We start from the raw sequence: 17330 nt of genomic DNA, 5'->3' as shown, positions 1-17330 counted from the left end.
ATATTCTCTCTGTTGTTGTCTTACAAATGCAGCAGGCACAGCAACCAGCAACCTCTCGAGCCCAATTATTTACCATTCCTGGGGGACGAAGCTTCCCTTTTTATCCCTCTCCCTGGCAGGAGGTAAGAACCCAAGAATTCCAAACAGACATTTATTTTCTAAGAATCAATATATTTTCTTCCTTTGAAATAAATACAAACCAGTTTGAAAGGTGAGGGAATCTATGGGAAAAAGGGAAGTGGGGACAGGCCCCAGTCTTTTTTAGTACCAAATGACTCTGGCGCGACCCGGAAACGCAGTTACAAATGAGAATAATTTAAATTCTCCGCTAATTACAGTATTTACAACAGCAGGGGAGGGGGTCACCTAGTGCCCCTCTTCCAGGCTGGACAGACATTAATCCCACTGCTAGGCTGGGCAGATGCCCGCTCACCTCACCACCTGTGGGGGGCCTCAGGCCACTAGGCAGTTACAGATTCTCTCGGAACAAGTAGAGCAGGCAGAGGTGGTGGGATGGCCAGTTTTATGCAGTGTCCTAACCTTGGCCCACCATCCTGCACTACAATGCTGTGAGGTCTCTGGAGCTTTCTAGCCAGTGGGACCTCCCCTCTCCTTGCACAGAGCCACTATGGGCCCTTGGAGTGTTCTGTACAGTCCAGCTGCACTCAGGGCGGGAGGGACCTCCCCCACCCAGCTTCCCCTGAGACTGGCCCCAAGACCAGGAATGAGTCAGTGCAGAGGCCGGTGCCACTCCAGGACAGTGAGCAAAGGGGGAGGAGAGAGGTGGCAGGGCACTGTAGGTTGGGCTGTGCTGGGCATTATCAGTCACTATCACTGGTCTCACTGCTCTGCTCGCCCTGCACCTTGCTGCGGTGCTGCAGAGCCCTGTGGTAGGCAATCTGCACTGACTTCCGGATGTTGGATTTGCGGCCCTCCAGCATCTTTTCCTTGTCGAGGTCCTGGTTCACGCCCAAAGGAACCAGCTTAGTTCTTGGCAGCCACTGCCTGTAGGACAAGGTGAGGGTCACATAAGTCATCTCTGGGAAAGCGACAAGCAGCAGCCTTCATCACACACTCATTCAAAAACACCTCTTGAGTGCCCACTCTGAGCCAGGCTCTCGTGGGCAGTGGGGTTACTGAGACTAAGAGAAATAATCCCTGCCCTCAAGGAATGGCTCATAATCTAGTGATGAAAAGAGTCCAGCCAAAAGACCTACTACGGGGTAACAACAGGGTATTTCTGAGTGCAAAATAGGCAGAGCCATAACCTAACCTGAAACAGGTACCCTGTCCCATAGGCTCCTGGCAGACTTGACATTAAATATCCTCTGCAGACAATGCACAAAAACATATTACCCACATGTGACAGAACAGAGACTCAGGCGTGAACATTCATGCCTGTTTTATCTCCATCTAGTCACCATGAAGGCAGAGGTAGGAAAATGAAGTCTAGAAGCCATCTAAATCTGGGTGGGGAGCACACTTGTCACAGTCACTAATGGCCCTTTGACATCTAGCTACAGCTGGTTGTCAGCCTCTGCCCACTCAGACTCATGGTCAACACAACCCTTCTGCTCAAAGATCTAAGTCCCTCCCCCTCTGATTTGTGATAGCCCAGTCTGTCTGTTGCTGGAATTTCCTGGCAGCCTGCCCCTATACCCAGGGTTGCATCTGTGGCTGTGAGTCACACCAGATGCTTCCCTCCTCCCTTACCAGGTTCGCTTGTTGTCAAAGAAGAGGACGAGGTAGAGATGCTCTCGGGCTTCCTGGGTCATCTGCTCCCCAAGTTTCAGCACCTCCAGTGGGGGCACAGGGATGGGAACCCCATGGTGGAACATACCTTCCCGGGGCATCTTTGGATCAATTATCTGAGGGTGTAATAAGACCTTTGTTTGGTTCAGTCCCCTTCTTCTGCACAGCTTATACTACCTAAGAATTGGGAGCTATCTCTAAAGTGGGGACAGAGAAAGGTTATTATGCCACAAGGCTGCAATGCTGACCCTTGGCTGCTTCTAATGATGAACTATTTGAGACCCCAGGGTGCAATGGGAAGGAAAAAGGAGACATGGAACAACTAACCAGGAACCTCTTAAGTGTCTATCTGCCAAAGACCCTTGTTCTCTGCAGTACAAACTGTGTCTGCCAGCTGGTGTTGGGAGACAAGGAGTATGATAAGAAAAGGGGAAGCCTACCAGAGCTGGGTATGATGGATACCCTCGGCATTTGGCCCACACCAGGTCCAGAGCATCCAGGGGCGAGTCCTCATCCTCTGACAGCCAGCCAGCTCCCCGTCCCAGACTCTTCCTTACCACTTCACAGGAATGAGAGAGAGGAGGCGGATCAGCAGCCAGGGGGCTGGCAAGGCCCTGACACTGGGCCCCCGGCATCCCTGGCCTTGGGTGAGGGTACTTACTGCTGTGGCCCACGCCGCGGCCAGTGCCCACGGAGTAGGCCTCATTCTCAGTGCCTGAGGTATCTTCACTGCTATCTTCTGGGAATGTGCCCCGAGAGAAGGAGGGCTTGCCCCGGCCTTGTTTTGAGGGTGTTGTGCTATGGATAAGACAATAAGAACTCAGCTTAAAGGAGGGGAAGAGTAGGTAATGGCATGGTAGACGTCCTCTCTTTAAACTGGTCCCCGGGGTCCAAGAATCATTGAAAGCTGAGGTCACTTGAAAAATTTCAAACCCAAATGCCTTCAAAGGGTTGGCAGTGACATAATGGACATGGGCTGGATTTAGCTGTGGTAGTGATGAATACACCCCGTCTAAAGGAAGCACTAGCTAGATTTACCAGATCTGATTTTTAAAGAGAATACAGACACTAGGAATTTTACGTGGTAGTACTAGATTCATTTTTTTAAAAACACCATGCTGGTCGAACAAAGTATGTATGCAGGCCAAATCCAGGCCCCAAGGCATCAGTTTATACTCTGCTCTATGTCCGCTTAACCCAGGATGGTTCCCATATTCCATTACGGTGACATTCTTATATATGCCATTTATTTTGCAGAGAACCTTGGGTCTGAGCCATCTTAATCTAGGCTGAGGTGGCTGCCACCCCACTTCCCATTGGGAAACCTGGAAGGGGATCCTACAGACAGGCCTTGATCTGGAGGGCTGGTACCTGGTTCGGTCGGAGGCAGCGCTACTGCTGCTACTGCTGCTGGACTCAGAGTCAGAGCTGCTCCGGGGAAGGCTGCAGTCATTACGATATACCAAGAAACTCTTCTTCACTGGCTGATTTCCACCGCTGAAGCCATTGGCTGGTAAGTCTTGGTTGGCGGGAGGGGGAGGAGGGAAGGAATCCGTCAGGAAGATGTAGATCAGAGATGGCATGGGGGTAAGGGGGACTAGGAGCTTAGTTAGCTTTCCCTTCTATGCTGGAATATTCCTCCAACTATGGTCAACAGAGCCAACTCTGGGCAGTGTCTGCCACAGTTGGCCATAGTCCTGCCCCACCCCTTGTACTTCCCTTGGCAGTTACTGGCCTTAAGACACAAATGGCTTAAAGGGCAGGAAATCCCCAAGGAGGGAGAGAAGAGAAAAAGTGAAGTGATATAATGGAGGGGATCCTGGACAGGAATCTAGCTGGGTCAGTGTTTCTGGACTTCAGTTTCCCCATCTGTAAAATGAGGGGACTGAATTAAAGGATCCCTAAGGGCGCTTCCAGCTCTGATATATTTTGGGCAAATGAAGGGATAGGTGAGAGTTATGTTGGGGACGATGGCAGCTTAGCTCACTCTCTTGGGGCAGGGGTGCTGGGTGATGGTGAGGCTCACCCATTGGGGGGTCTTCTGTGGATTTATCACTGTCGCTGTCTGAGCTCGAACTGGGCCGGGGGCTCCTACCCCGCTTGCGCTGACGTAAGGAGCCCATGATGGGGAGCTGGGGGGGCCCCACAGGACTGCCTCCGTGGCTGGGGGTCATCTGGCTCTCCCGGTTTTTGGGGGGCCGGCCCGGCCTCTTGGGCGGTCCAGCTGTCTTCGGGTTCTTTTTGGAGAACAGAACTGAGGTTCTCCTGCCCACCTCATGTGCGGGGGTTGAGGACATGTTGGGACCCAGGCCTGGAGCAGAGAAAGAGAGAAGGAGAGTTGGTGAGGGGCCTGATGTGGGAAGGGTAGATGCCCAGGGTATGCCCTGGATCTGTAGGACCATTACTTCAGCTAGAGTTGGGAGATGATCTAGGGGGTATGGAATTGGGAACATCATCTCTTATACAAATAGCCAGAGAGGCAGCTGAGAGGTCCCTGTATGGGGAATGAGGGAGAAAGTACAGCTAGCTGTGTAGGAGAAACCTCTGCCTGGGGAATGGCAGGGGCTGAATGCTGAATGTGTGCTGCAGAGTCAAGTCTGGCTTGCTTTTGGAGTCCACCTTGCTAGGGGGTTCAGACCTTTGCTTGTCTCCTGGCTGCTGCTCTCCTCAGCGGCACTGTCTGTCTGCCCATCCTTGTCACAGGCTGCTGGGTGAGGTGTCAGGCTGCCCCGGCTCGTGGGTCCGTGCCGCTCAGGCCCATCCCTTCCAGTTTCCCGCTGGTGGGCAAGCTTTCGCCGCAGTGCTGTCATCTCTTTCTTGATCATCTTTGCACGCCGTGAACGGCCCACACTCTGCTTGCTGGCATTCACCTCATCCAGCCGCTCCAGCAACAGCTTTAGCTGCTCTTCTACTGGCAGGTGCTTCTGGTTCTCCAGCAGGACCAGCCGCTCTTCCTCTGCTGCTAGGGATGGACATGGGGGTTGGGGAAAGGTCAGACTCAGTGCAGCCCTCTGGGCCTCCTGAACCTGGGAGGCAGCAAGAAACCACTCTTTTCCCCTGGGCTTCTCACCAGGAACAGCTGTATAATAGCAGCACCAAGATGTGGGATGGCGGGCACTGCTATCCATTCACCCAGTCTGGCTTCTTGGGGAGCATTCCTGGGGATAGCTTGCCACTGCTCAGCCTAGCTACTTCCTGCCTACACTGCCTGTTCCCGGTAGGGGACTTTTGGAAAGCTGTTCATCCCTGGCATTGGCCTCTATGTGTGTAGCATGACTTATCACCCACCATCTTCAACGTGTTGTGGGGCTTCATCTCCAGCCAGGTTGTGGGGGATATGCATGCCCGTCTCAAAGTCAATGCCCATTTTTTCTGCCTGGCGCCGGGCCTGGCGGAGCACAGCGCCACCCTGTTCGCGGAGCCGCACTGCTGCCCGGTAGAAGATGGTATCCTTGGCGTTATACTTGAGGCAGTTGCTGACGATAAGGTTGAAGTCCTCCTCAAAATCATCAAAGTTCAGGTAGCGGTAAGCCTCCAAGTTCTGCTTCATGGTGAAAAAGTCCATGGGCTTTTTGATGTGATCTAGGTAGTCAGGTACCTGGAGAGTAGGATAGGTGTGGCTAAGTGGAAATATGCTCCTCATTGCCCCTGAACCCTTGCTCCTAACACCCCCACCCTCTGAAATGCATCCAGCAATCTCCTCCCACCACAGTTAGAGGCAGGCATATAACACAGGGGAAAAGAAAGCTGGATTCTAGTCTTGACTTTACCAGTCACAAGCTGTGTGACCATGGCAAGTCTCTTAACCTCTGTGGGCCTTCTCTTTCTCGCCTAGAAAACGGTGATGAAATTACAGTCAAATTTACTTCCTACAGCCATCTGAGGCTTCAGTAAGAAAATGGCTACGGCAATCCTCTGGAAAGAACACCATCTTGCATTCCTATAGTTCTTTTTACCTATCATTAAGACTTTTAAGAAGGCTACTGCCTCAGGCCTCTCATTTTATACCTTTTAGAGAGAAGAGTCTGCCAGTCAGGACCTAGGGCTTCAGAGCTGGTTCTTTAGGTGCTGAGCCTTCTAAAGTCTCCGTTCTAGGGTTCAGCACCCCGAAAGTGTCTTCCTGCCCTGGGATTATTCATTTGGCAGACTCAGTCCCTGCCTCTGGGGAAGGAGTGCAGATTGCCTCCCATTCTGGGCCCTTGGGATATGACAGGGACAAGACAGAGTCCAGGTGATGCATATGGCTCCAGTTCATCCTGGAGCCCCAGAGCCACCAGCCCCTCTCTTCATGGTCCCCTCCTAGTCCCTGGCCCAGACCTGCAGCAGGGGTCCAACTGGGAGAGGAACAGAAAGAAGGTGGAGTGAGGGGAAGGGATTCTTACTTCGTCCAATTCGGTTACCTCAGACAGAGGGACCGGCTCGCTGAAGATATTGCCTGTGTCCTTTTCTTGGAGCTGCTCCAAAGTTTTGCGAAGAAGGATGAGGAAAGGGGTCAGCTGCATCTCCATGGCGATCTGCTGGACCTTGATCTGACACACATAAAGGCCCAATCAGCCAGGCCAGTGCCAGTCCCTTGGCAGAGGTCTGAGGGGATGGCAGCAGCTGGTTTGGGACATTGCCTTCCTTCTCCAGCCGACAGCTGGGTGTACTCACTCAAGTCAACTTATAAAAAGGCCCATCTATTCTGGCTGGCCTTTCCTTTCCTTGAACTTCCAGTGCCAGCTACCTATATCACATAATCTAGGGTCTCTTTCATACTCTTCTGTGACATTGTTTGTAGTGAGCTAGAGAACACACTGGGAGCCAGGAAACCTGACTCCAGCATCAGCCCTGTTACTTTCTGGCCAGGGGATACATGCTCTTCCTCGTCCCAGGACTGCTTTTTCTTATGTAAGATAGAGTTGGCCGAGGAGCACTCACCGTCTCCCTTTTGAGTTTCTCCCGCTTGCGGATAAGCTCCACCAACAGCCGAGCTCGCTCCAGGTCATGCCGGAGTCGCTGCCAAGACTTGAGCTGTTCTTTGAGGGCCCAGTTCTTATCCTCAGAATCTCTCTGTAGAGGCAAAAAGGAGATCAGGAGATGATGAGGGAGCCAGAAGAAAGGCCAAAAAGAGGAGAGCCCAGGAAGCCTGGGTCAAGGGCAGTTAAAGCTTAAAGAGGGAGCACAGTCATTTATTGGCAGGCTTGCTAGCTAAAGTGGGAGTTCCTCAACATATGTGACCCCAGGCCTGGTACAGAATCAATGCTTGGTATATGCTTGTTGAGTGAATGGATGAATGAACACACAGGAACAGTGCCCTTCTTGTGAGCAGATAATCTGAGCCTGGTTTGAGGGCTAGCTTAAAGGAGGAAATAGCCTAAGTCCTCGGACGCTGAAAGCAGTAGTCACAAATCTCAGTCCTTGTGTTCCTGGCCCTCCCAGAGCCCACAGGGAATCTGATACAGTACCCCAACTTGGTCACAATTCCTCTGAGACTGCAGGTGTGTCTGTAGACGACGTAGCAGTGGGACTCCATTTCGGGACTGCCGTTTCAGCGTCCAGTAGCTGTGTAACCTCTGCATAAACTGGCTCTTCCTTTGGATGGTCAGGCGGTTGGTGATTTTACTGAGTCTGGAAAGTGGGGAATAAAGAGAAAAACCCACTGAGCCATGCTTTTCTTAAGCAGAACAGGGGTCTCTGGCTAGGGAAAATTCCTGAATGGGGCTGAATCGGGAATAAGTCTATCGTCAAAAAGGCCCGACACTTGGCTTAATGCAAAGAAGAGCAAATGGTACCAGACAAGAAGCCAAGCTCCCAGCATGAAGCCAGATCCCAACCTTGTTCACGAATTTGGGTGGGGGAGGGATATCAGGAAGCTTGGCCCCTAAGAATGCTCTTGTCACTGCAGCCTGGAGTGTTATTTGACCCTGGAGAACCTGCTCAGATTGAGCCTTGGCAGGTTTTAGGACAAAGTACAATTGTAAAGCAGTAAACTATAGAAAATCAACTAGATAGCACAAGAGAGTTAAAAATAACTAATGATGGAGCCCTCATCTGGAGTCATTAGGGGCAGTGACCACTTTGCAACTTCTTAAGCATTTCCTTCCCCATTTTTCGTTCCCTTTCTCCCTTCCAGGTCAGACCATTTCTGCTACTATGGCTGGTTGCTACTCCATCTTCTTTCTTCCTAACTTAAACCAAACCATCAAAATGAACGGCAGCTGGAAACACTTACTGGATCTACCAGATAAAAGTTGACATTTCTGGCTCCTAATGTAAAAGTGAGGTGACCTGCTAGAGCTAACTTCTTTTGGAATGTGGTGTGGTTTTTGTTTTTTGTTTTTTTTTTAACATCTTTATAGCTCCTGTTAAGATAACCGAGCCCTGTCACTCCACTCAGGACTATCCATCTCTATGCAGGCTTCTTCTTTCCTTACCAGCCTATCCATCCACTCCCCACATACCTGTGTGGTGGGATGCAAGGCACTGACACCACAGGTGCTGCTGCCCGCTTCTCTGCCAGGATCTTCCTTGCCTTCTTCATTTTGATCCGGGACTTGGCCTTGGCCTTCTTGACCTTCTCTGAGCTCCAACTCTTTCCCTCATCCTCCTCCTCCTCCTCATCCTCCTCACCCTCACTGTGGGACAGGGCAGGCAGGCGGCGTGCTGAGCCCGGGGGTGTGTGGATGTCACAGTAGGCCGTCTTGCGGACGCTGAAAGAGGTGCCATTGGCACCCGTCTCCCGCACAGGCTCCATCTTCATGTAAAGGCCAGCCTGCTGGGCACATGTCACGTGGAAGGCTGTGTAGCAGTTGGCCTTATGGCACTGGATGCAGGCTCCTGAGCCCCGCTGTTTACAAATATAACAGGTCAACTTCCAGCGAGCTGGCGGGATGTGCTCAATGCTGTCGATAGGCTCCAGGAAGACTGTGTTGGCAAAGCAGACTTCAGGGATCCACAGGGCACACACCACATGGGCCCAGCGCCCGTCATCTGTCTGCTTGAAGGCACCACCCTTGTTGGGGCACAGGGCACAGTCCACAGCGCGGGAGGGTGACTGGAGGCAGCGGCGGCATAGCCACTGGCCCTCAGGGATGTAGGGGACACCATAGCACTCTTGGTGCACAGCCAGGTTGCACATGTCACAGAACAGAATGACATTGCTGTTCTGGCACTCACCATCATTGCAGATACAGCACACGGCATCCTCATCCACTAGTGCATTGGGGTCACCTTTATTGTGGCTTTCAAAGTAGGACTCCTTCTCCAACCGATCCATTAAGTACTCAAAGATTTCCTGTGGGATGGGACTCACACCCTCGGTCTTCCGCCGCTCGTTCATGATATCCAACCAGATGTAGTCCTCCTCATCCATGTCATACTCTACTTCCTCATCCAGCTCCTCTGCCGACTTCTCAATGTACCTGCAGTGCACATAGGCAGCTCAGCATATGCTTGAGCCTTTCTTCCTTTGAAGACAATGGGCTACAATTGCTGGATACTTACTCAATGCCAGGCCTGTGCCTTTATTTATTACTGTCTCATTCCACTGTAATCTTAACCCCAGGCTTTATAATTATTCTGGTTTTGCATAAAAGGAAACCTAAGGTTTAGTGAGTTAGGAAGCTTGTGTACTAGCTACTACACCACCTCCTCTGAGGTGCACAAGCTCAATCAAACTCCTGAAGGGAGGAGGGTGAGGCAGCTAGGACCTACTGGATTGGTCTGGATGATGGTGCAAAGCGTCTGAAAGAAGGTCCTCATGTGTCACTTGCAAATTATATATCATTTTTAGCACCAGCTGGCAGTGTCCTGAATCAAGCTGCCATGGGCCTTCTGTCAGCTGGTGCAGCTCAGGACTCCCTCAGACTCTAGGTACTGTGTTTGTTCTCTGGATAGCCTTGGAAGATAACAGAACTAAGATTTACTGAGCATTTACTGTTACACATATATTCTCACCATAGCCATAGTATTAATGTTTTTATTGGCCTTATTTTGTCGATGAGGAAGACAAAGCTTTGAGAAGTTAATTAACTGCCCAACGCAAATAGATCATACAACCAGAAGTGGAAAAGCTACAATTCATACTCTACCCTACAGCACTCATTGGACCGGCAGGACTAGAGCCGAGGGCTGCTCCAGGTTCCTGGCACACAGAGCAGGCTCCCCATGCCCCCTGCTATGCTCTAGGTTGCCTGGACTCTGGTATTACAAAGCTACAGGGAGCTACAATGGAAAGAATGGGGCTTTAACTTCTGACAAACATGGATCTAAAGCCTGGCTCTACCACTTTGTGATCTTCAAGTCATTACTGCTCTTTCCTGAACTTCAGTATTATTGATGATAAGATGAGGATGCTACCATTTTCTCCCAAAGACACTTATCAGTATTAAATGAAATTTAAAAAATGAATGGGCTAAATGAAGTTGCACAACATAGCAGGCCCTACATCAATGTTAGTTTCTATCCCTCTCCTCCCCTCTCCCAAAGGGAAGTGGGGTTCTGGATGCTAAGAGCAGGCCAGGTGAGCACAGGCTCTGGAGTCGTGCTCTGTACGCCAGTAGGTAAATAAGGTGACCTCCCTGGTCTCTGTTTCCTCATCTGAAAAGTGGTGATGCTAACTTGAACCCATTTCACACAGCTGTTGTGAGCATTAAATGAGTTAATACAGGTAAAGAACTTAGAACAGTACCTGGCATGATGTAAGTACTCAATAAACATTAGCTTTAGTATTAGCTTTTGTACAGCCCTGACCTATCTTGCCTTGTATTCTAACTATTTATGTGTCTAATTCCTCCACTCTAGGCTAGAGGCAAGGACCATGTCTGATTCACTATGCAGAAATAGGCACAGTGTTGTTCATTTCAAAGGCATTTTGGGGGTGGAATGGAGGAGAGAAACTAAAATACTGTGTCTACAGGAAGCAGTTTCCTTCTTAGCCCTTTACTCCTTCCCCAAAGTGACCATAATGTCCTCATCGTTGAAAAAGGGTGTGGCTCAGAGCTTGTATGAACCATCCAGCCACTTCCAGGCCTTTGCACCTATTCTCAACCTTTTCTCTGCCACAACACATGTGACATTACGCGATGGTGCATAACACACTCCCACAGTGTACCCAGATTATAGGCTGTGGCACAGATAGATAATGTAGGCTGCATGTCATGTACAATTCCTGGCACACCAGCCTACACTCCACCCGCTTTCCCCCTCAAGAAAGCATATCAGATGCAAGAAAGAGAAAATGGTGTTCTTAGAGAGATGACCTCAAATCTTCTCAAATTTATATATAAAAAATATCATTTACAGGGGCACCTGTGTGGCTCAGTGGGTTAAGCCTCTGCCTTCAGCTCAGGTCATGATCTCAGGGTCCTGGGATCAAGCACTGCATCAGGCTCTCTGCTCAGCAGGGAGCCTGCTTCCTCCTCTCTCTCTGCCTGCCTCTCTGCTTACCTGTGATCTCTCTCTGTCAAATAAATAAAATCTTTAAAAACTATATATATATATCATTTACAAAACCTGGACAGTTCTGCTAACAGTAGTAATAAATGACATGGAAAATACTCCCCAGATGATGCAGTGCACCTAGCTAAGAACTGCTCCCCTGGAGAACAAATTTGAACGCCAGGAAGAAAGAGTGAAAAAGCAGAGGGAGGAAGAAATGGGGTGGGATGAACTGGTCTGAACTGCCTATCAGAGCAGAGAGTGCTGAAGAGCCCAGATAGGGGTCTGTGTTTTGGGGGGCGGGCACAGCAGTGAGTGTTAACATAAAAGAGAAGCAGTAGAAAGCCAGAAGGGGGTGGAGCTGGGCTGGACAGTTAAAAGAAGAGAGGAAGAGGAGACTGACTAACATGTGAACAGGGGTGAGACCAAAGTGTCTTACTAGGCCAAATTGCTTGATTTTATTTTTTTTAGATATATATATATTCCACCCCCCCACAGACTTGATTTTAAAGAACCGAGACTCAGTATACCATCACATGATTGCATTTTTTGTAAAAACCACCTTTTATATAAAAACATTTATATAAAAACATTTATAAGAGATCAAGCCTTCTGATTAGCGGACACTGAACACTGTTCCTTAATTTTTCCAAATGCTTTCTTTACCTTGAATGCCAAGACTCAGAAGCTTTACATTTTGTTTTTGTACAATCCTTCAGCTAAGGTTTCTGTGTAGCTTCACCACCACACTGTCCCATCCCTTCATTTTTTACCTTGTGTTAAAGGAATTTAGCTTTATGCCCGTGACTTTGTTAGGAGCCACCGTGACTAATTTTGGAAGGACATGGGATGCCAAAAAAACAATTAAATGAAATAAATAAAAGGGCCAACAGAAGAGTACAAAACATAGGTGATGAAAATGTTGCTTATACATGCTAAAGGATGGGTGACAGTAACAGAATAATGGGGAAATTACCTCTGCAGATTTACCAATTGCTTTCAGGACCTTATAAAATCAGTGTGCCTAGTCTTCTTCCTCTAGGCTGACAAAGGAATATTATACATGCTCTGCAGATCAGGTCATTAGAAAGCCTGAAGCTTTTCTCAATAGGCTACACAGTGATGGAGTGGAGGGTCAGCAACCAGACACATGATGTTTTCATACAGTGGAAACAGTATAGCTTTGGAGTCAGAGTAACCTGGATTTGAATCCCAGTTCAAATCCACTAACATGTGACTTTGGGTCCCCTTTCTGGACTGTGGGCTCCTCATCTGCGAAATGAGAAAAATACCTGCCTGAGAGAATTGTGAGAATAAAATGGAAGGGACTGGCTGTAAAGTACCCAGTGCAGGGCCTGGCATGTGGCAGTACATAGTAAGTGCCACCATCATTAGCTGGGGCACTATTCTTCTTATTGCCTGGACAGGACCAGTGTGCTTCTGCTACCCTTTATCTCTGCCACTCTCCTCTCTGGTGCCCATTACCTCTCCAGCTCCTAAGCCCTGCTTGAGCAGTTTTCCAGAATGGGCAGGTAGAGGTAGCCTTACCGGTAATAGGAAGTTGGCCGGGGCGGGGCATCCGGGGTGTCCTGCTCCAACTCCCGGTATACCACCTCTGGCAGCTTGGGAGTGGTGCTCACAGAAGCATTATGGTGATGGTGATGGTTGGAGTCCTTGCGCTTCTCCTTATTCTTATGCTTGCCTGACTTGGGAGTAGCAGCCGGTGTCTCAGTGTTCTCCTTATTGCTGCCATTCTCAGGAGCCTCCTCAGGGGCCTCCTCATCCTCTGACACCACATCCAGGTTGTCAAAAATGCTAATGCGGTGGACACGGCCATGCAGGTCCACCTCCACCATGCGTTGGGCCTGTGCGTAGCTCATCACCTCACGGCCCGGTGACTGGGATACCTCTGAGGGGCTGGGTGACTGCTTGTTGGCTGGGCGTGATTGGCGCCCCTTCTTCTTGTGCTTACGGAGTGGAGTCTGCTGGGGGGGCGGTGGGTTGTCGTGGTCATAGTGATATAGATGGTACTCGATACCACTGTAACTCTTGTAGACCTTGCGGCAGGTCTCCACAGGGCATTCATACGGTGGCTTAGTTGCCCGCAAGTTGTGGCAGAAAGTCTTCACATCAAAGTCCACCCCCATGCTGTCACATCTAGAATGTACAGATCAGTTAGCATAGGCCTGAGGACAAGCTCCTGGCCATCCACTCTATTCTCTCCAGCCCTCCTTCTCCTCAAGGGGCCTGGCCAGCTCACCTCTACAGTGACTTCAAATACCATCAGCTCTACACTATGGCCACAGTCTGGACCTCATCACCTCCTGCCTGATCATCCTGCCCTATATCTCGACTCTTCTAGCCTAATCTCACATAATGTGGCCAGAGTAGGAACAATCACATCAGTCTTTTGCTTTAAAACTTCCTGATGCTCCCCACTTATTTCAGGATAATATCCAAATTCCCTATGATGACATTCAAGGTACTCCTTTCATTTTCTGGCCCTAGTCCTCCTTTCCAGACTCTTCTCACTAGTTACAGCTGTGCTTCTGTATACCCAGGACAACTTGCCATTCCCTGAATGTTATAACGTCTCATTCCTGCAAGATGATCTCTATTTGAAATGGCTTCCATCCTGACTGGCGAGCTCCTACTCATTCTTCAAAACCCAACTCAAATACCACTTCTTGTTATGATCTGTCTTTCCCATGGGGAGCTATGTTTCTACAGCATTCCATTCTCATCATTCCATCATAGTTGCATGGCACTTACCACACTGGAAGTTCTTTGTTTCCTCCCACTAGACTAGGTGCTATGCGGTGCAGACATCAGAGCCTGCCCACCTCTATATATCCTCAGTACCTGGCATGTAGTGGACACTCAGTTTTTGGCATATGAAGAACTTATTGAATAAATAGCTAAATGAGAGGATCATCAGATTTGGAGCTGACAGATGGATGAAGGCTAGTGTTAACCCATATGGAAGCTTGCTTGAATGGGCAGCCTGCAATTTAATCCTGGGCACCAGCAGAAATCATTCCATTACAGAAACAAGCAGTTCATTTCTGAGGTGTTTAGGGGAAGGCTATGCCCTGGCCCAGGCTCTGGGAGAGGTACCAGACCCTGACCCTGGGAATGATACTAGGTACTAAGGGTACAAATAGGAACATGACAATCTAGGCACACTCAGCTCCATGATGGTCCTCAGGGCCTTCCCCTTCCTCCTCTCCAGTGTTCCTGGGTGAGTAGTGACAGCCGATGGCATCAGCCCCCAGGAAGCCCAGCTTGGTCAGAGATTGCCCCAGTTTCTCCAGGCCTAGTTGAGTTCAACAATTCAGCTAGGGTATTGGCATCATTCCAGGCAAAGCAACCCTGAGCTCCCAGACAGTGACCCCTCTTGGCCTCTCTCCAGCTACTTAGCCAAGCCAAGTGGGCTGCTCCAGCCTCTGTCAAAGCCCCTGACTTCTGCACTGGTAAAACTACTCCAACTTTTACTTCCTTTACCTGCAGCTGTGTCTTTAAACACAAACCAATCAGAGGAACAAGCAAGCTCTTCCTTTTCAGTGATGGGTCCCTGGTGTATGCTGCTGCTCTGTGGCCCTGGCTCTCAAAGTAGCACAGAACCCCGGGCAGATGTCCCGCTGGGAATAAGCGCCAGAGGCACACGGGTGGAGACAAGAACTTAGACTGGAAGCCCGTGAGGAAGCCCCAGGGCCCACAGGGGTATGGCGGCAGAGCTCAGGGGGCTGGAGGAAGTAGAGGGCGGGGGCCGGAGCGATCAGGCCCGGCCCAGGCGGTGCCCGCAGCCCTCTCCCGGATGCGGCGACGTTTCCCTTTTGTCGAAGTGTAACATGTTAAACAAGGCTCTCCTCCTGCTATTGGCCCAGGCAACCGTGGAAGATACTCTGTTGCCCTGGGACGCGGGCTGGGAGCTAATGCACTGTCAGTTCTCCCGGCTGGAGTAGCCCAAGGGGCAGCCGGGCCAGGCAGCTCAGTGCACGCCCCACGAAAGTAGTCTAGTCCTCTCCCGTTGGCCACTCCCGCCCTGGTCCCAGGCCCGCACTTACCGGCCACCTCGAGTCCGGGCTCATCGCCGGGGGCGCCCGCCGGGGCTCCGACCCCACTTGGGGAGGCCGGCGGGGAAAGACGGGCCGGGGAGAGAGAGCCCCAACTCCGGAGACCTTAGATCTCGCCACCCCGGCCCCCTGCCGCCCCACGCTCTGGCCCCGGCTCCCCGGGATTCCCGCGCTGACCCCTGCCGCTCCCGGTCCCGCCGGCGCCCTGGTGTCTCAAGTCTGTCGGCCGCCGCGCGTTTCGAAAGCCACTAGGTTGTCCGGCCTCGGGACCCGACACCGCCGAAACAATGGAGCCTCCCGGAGGCAGCGCGGGGACGGCGGCGGCGAAGACCGTGGCGGCAAAGGCAGTGGCAGCGGCGGCGGCGGCAGCGGCGGCGACGGCGTCTGCGCAGGGTAAACTCGGCGCCTTGGCGCTGTCAAGCTGCACTTTCGCCACAGATCCCCGCCCGTCTGCTGAGTCTCGAGAGGCCATTCTCTGAGACTCAGAAGAGCTCCTGGACACCCCACATGGCTTCTCTAGCACCTCCATCTTAGAGTTGAGTTTCGATAGACGGAAGACGCGATATTCGGGATCCGGAGTGGTCGGGCCGTTTGTGGCGAATCTGCGGACACGGACGGTGAGCACGGGGCTGGGCTTGAGGAGCCCGCCCTTCTCCCTTCCCCCTCTGCTTCCTCCCTCCCTCCTGCTGGCGCCGCGGCTGCAGTAGGGACCTGGCCTTGGTCTCCGAGAAAGGCGGCGAGGCGGGGCTGGAGCCACGGGGCGGGGCCGGGGGCAGGGCCGGGAGCAAGAGGGACGCAGGCTGGAGCCTGAGGAAGGGCTTGGAGTTATGGGTAGGGGTGGGGCGGGTCTAGCAAAGAATAAACCAGTCCATGGGGCGGAGTTTGCGGGGGAATGGGCGGGGACATTTGTAAAGCGGGCCCGGGTAAGGAGAAGAGAGGATGAACAGGGGTGAAAGGGTGGGGCTAAACAGAAGAGTGGGCCTCAGGAAAGAAAAGGAGGGGCTTTAGTTGGGCCTGGAAGGCGTTGGGCTGGGGAGAAAGGACAGAGCAGGGAAAAACGACGCGAGACTGAAGTGAAAGGGCGGGGCGTGGAGAAGGTAAAGGGGCGGGGCTGAAAGGAAAGGGCGGGACCAGGTTAAGTATAACGGGAGTGGCTGAAAGAATGGGAAGGAGCTTGGGCAAGGCAAAGGAGCAGACTGAAGGAAAGGTATGGATCTGAAGGAAGGGACCGAATTTGGGGAGGTGTAAAAGGCTGGTGAAAAGACTTGTGCACGGTAAAATGGGATTCAGATGCTGGGAACCCTGTAGGGTTGGCGGGGAAATGCTCATGGCTGTGGGTGGAAAGTTGGAAGACTCAATACAGATTATTGGTTTTAATATGACTGGGCCATTTGATAGCTATGTGAACAAGTAGCAAGTTGTAAGATTCTTCCTACGTAAAATTACATGTTTATAAAAGAGAGCTCAAAAACTACTGTCAGTTCTTGGGGGTTTTGGTGAACTTGTGTCCTGGGAAGAGTTCACTTGTTAAGCAATGCTCATTGAGCCTCTTCAGTTTTGCCATCCAAAGAAGAGCGTGAAAGGGTCTTCCAGGGTTCTGGGGCAATGCTCAAAGTAAGTAGAAGCTTCTACTATATCTTTTTTTTTTTTTTTAAAGATTTTTATTTATTTATTTGACAGATAGAGATCACAAGTAGGCAGAGAGGCAGGCAGAGAGAGAAGGGGAAGCAGGCTCCCCGCCGAGCAGAGAGCCCGATGCGGGGCTCGATCCCAGGACCCTGGGATCATGACCCGAGCCGAAGGCAGAGGCTTTAACCCACTGAGCCACCCAGGCGCCCCGAAGCTTCTACTATATCTTAATGCAAACCTTGCATTCGACCTACTATAATGTATGAATTTTCATAAATAATGTTTTTTGAAAAACATCCTAATAGAAGCAACACTCCAGGAAGCTGTTTGCTGGTTAAGATCTTGGGATCTGGAGTGAAACTGATGAGTTCTTTTCAAAAAGTGATTTAACCTCTCTGAGCCTCAGTTTCCTGATTTATAAAGTGGAGATAAAATATAGTGCTTACCTTACAG

General features: G+C 50.9%; 1 protein-coding gene across 12 annotated transcripts; it reads right to left on the bottom strand.

The window, feature by feature from the left end:
* Positions 1-150: 150 nt before the first annotated feature.
* BRPF1 (bromodomain and PHD finger containing 1) lies at positions 151-15614 on the bottom strand. Of its 12 annotated transcripts, none has more exons than XM_059161621.1 (14): positions 15240-15606; positions 12721-13329; positions 8196-9155; positions 7200-7362; positions 6673-6804; positions 6135-6281; positions 5041-5350; positions 4391-4714; positions 3779-4063; positions 3124-3271; positions 2414-2550; positions 2193-2311; positions 1714-1868; positions 151-1005 (listed from the first exon to the last, which is right to left on the bottom strand). In XM_059161621.1, the coding sequence occupies exons 2-14, from the start codon at positions 13317-13319 to the stop codon at positions 822-824; spliced, it is 3663 nt and encodes a 1220-aa protein (XP_059017604.1). In that variant the 5' UTR covers positions 13320-13329; positions 15240-15606; the 3' UTR covers positions 151-821. The 12 variants fall into 12 exon arrangements, with proteins under 12 accessions (XP_059017604.1, XP_059017605.1, XP_059017606.1 ...); XM_059161622.1 differs by having other exon boundaries at positions 4391-4711; positions 15240-15605; XM_059161623.1 differs by having other exon boundaries at positions 6153-6281; positions 15240-15605.
* Positions 15615-17330: the final 1716 nt, after the last annotated feature.

Source organism: Mustela lutreola, chromosome 2 (assembly GCF_030435805.1).
Source record: "Mustela lutreola isolate mMusLut2 chromosome 2, mMusLut2.pri, whole genome shotgun sequence".
Lineage (NCBI taxonomy): Eukaryota > Metazoa > Chordata > Mammalia > Carnivora > Mustelidae > Mustela > Mustela lutreola.
This window is presented reverse-complemented; position numbering and strand designations above follow the sequence as displayed.

What these genes read in the sequence shown, in the direction of transcription:
- BRPF1 (XM_059161617.1), bottom strand. Translation starts at nt 13,319, where the DNA reads ATGGGGGTGGACTTTGATGTGAAGACTTTCTGCCACAACTTGCGGGCA. An exon ending in CGGCCAACTTCCTATTACCG is followed by an intron (nt 9,156 to 12,720) that starts GTAAGGCTACCT and finishes TGTGCACTGCAG; the next exon opens with GTACATTGAGAAGTCGGCAG. An exon ending in TTTGACAACAAGCGAACCTG is followed by an intron (nt 1,006 to 1,713) that starts GTAAGGGAGGAG and finishes CTTGTCCTACAG; the next exon opens with GCAGTGGCTGCCAAGAACTA.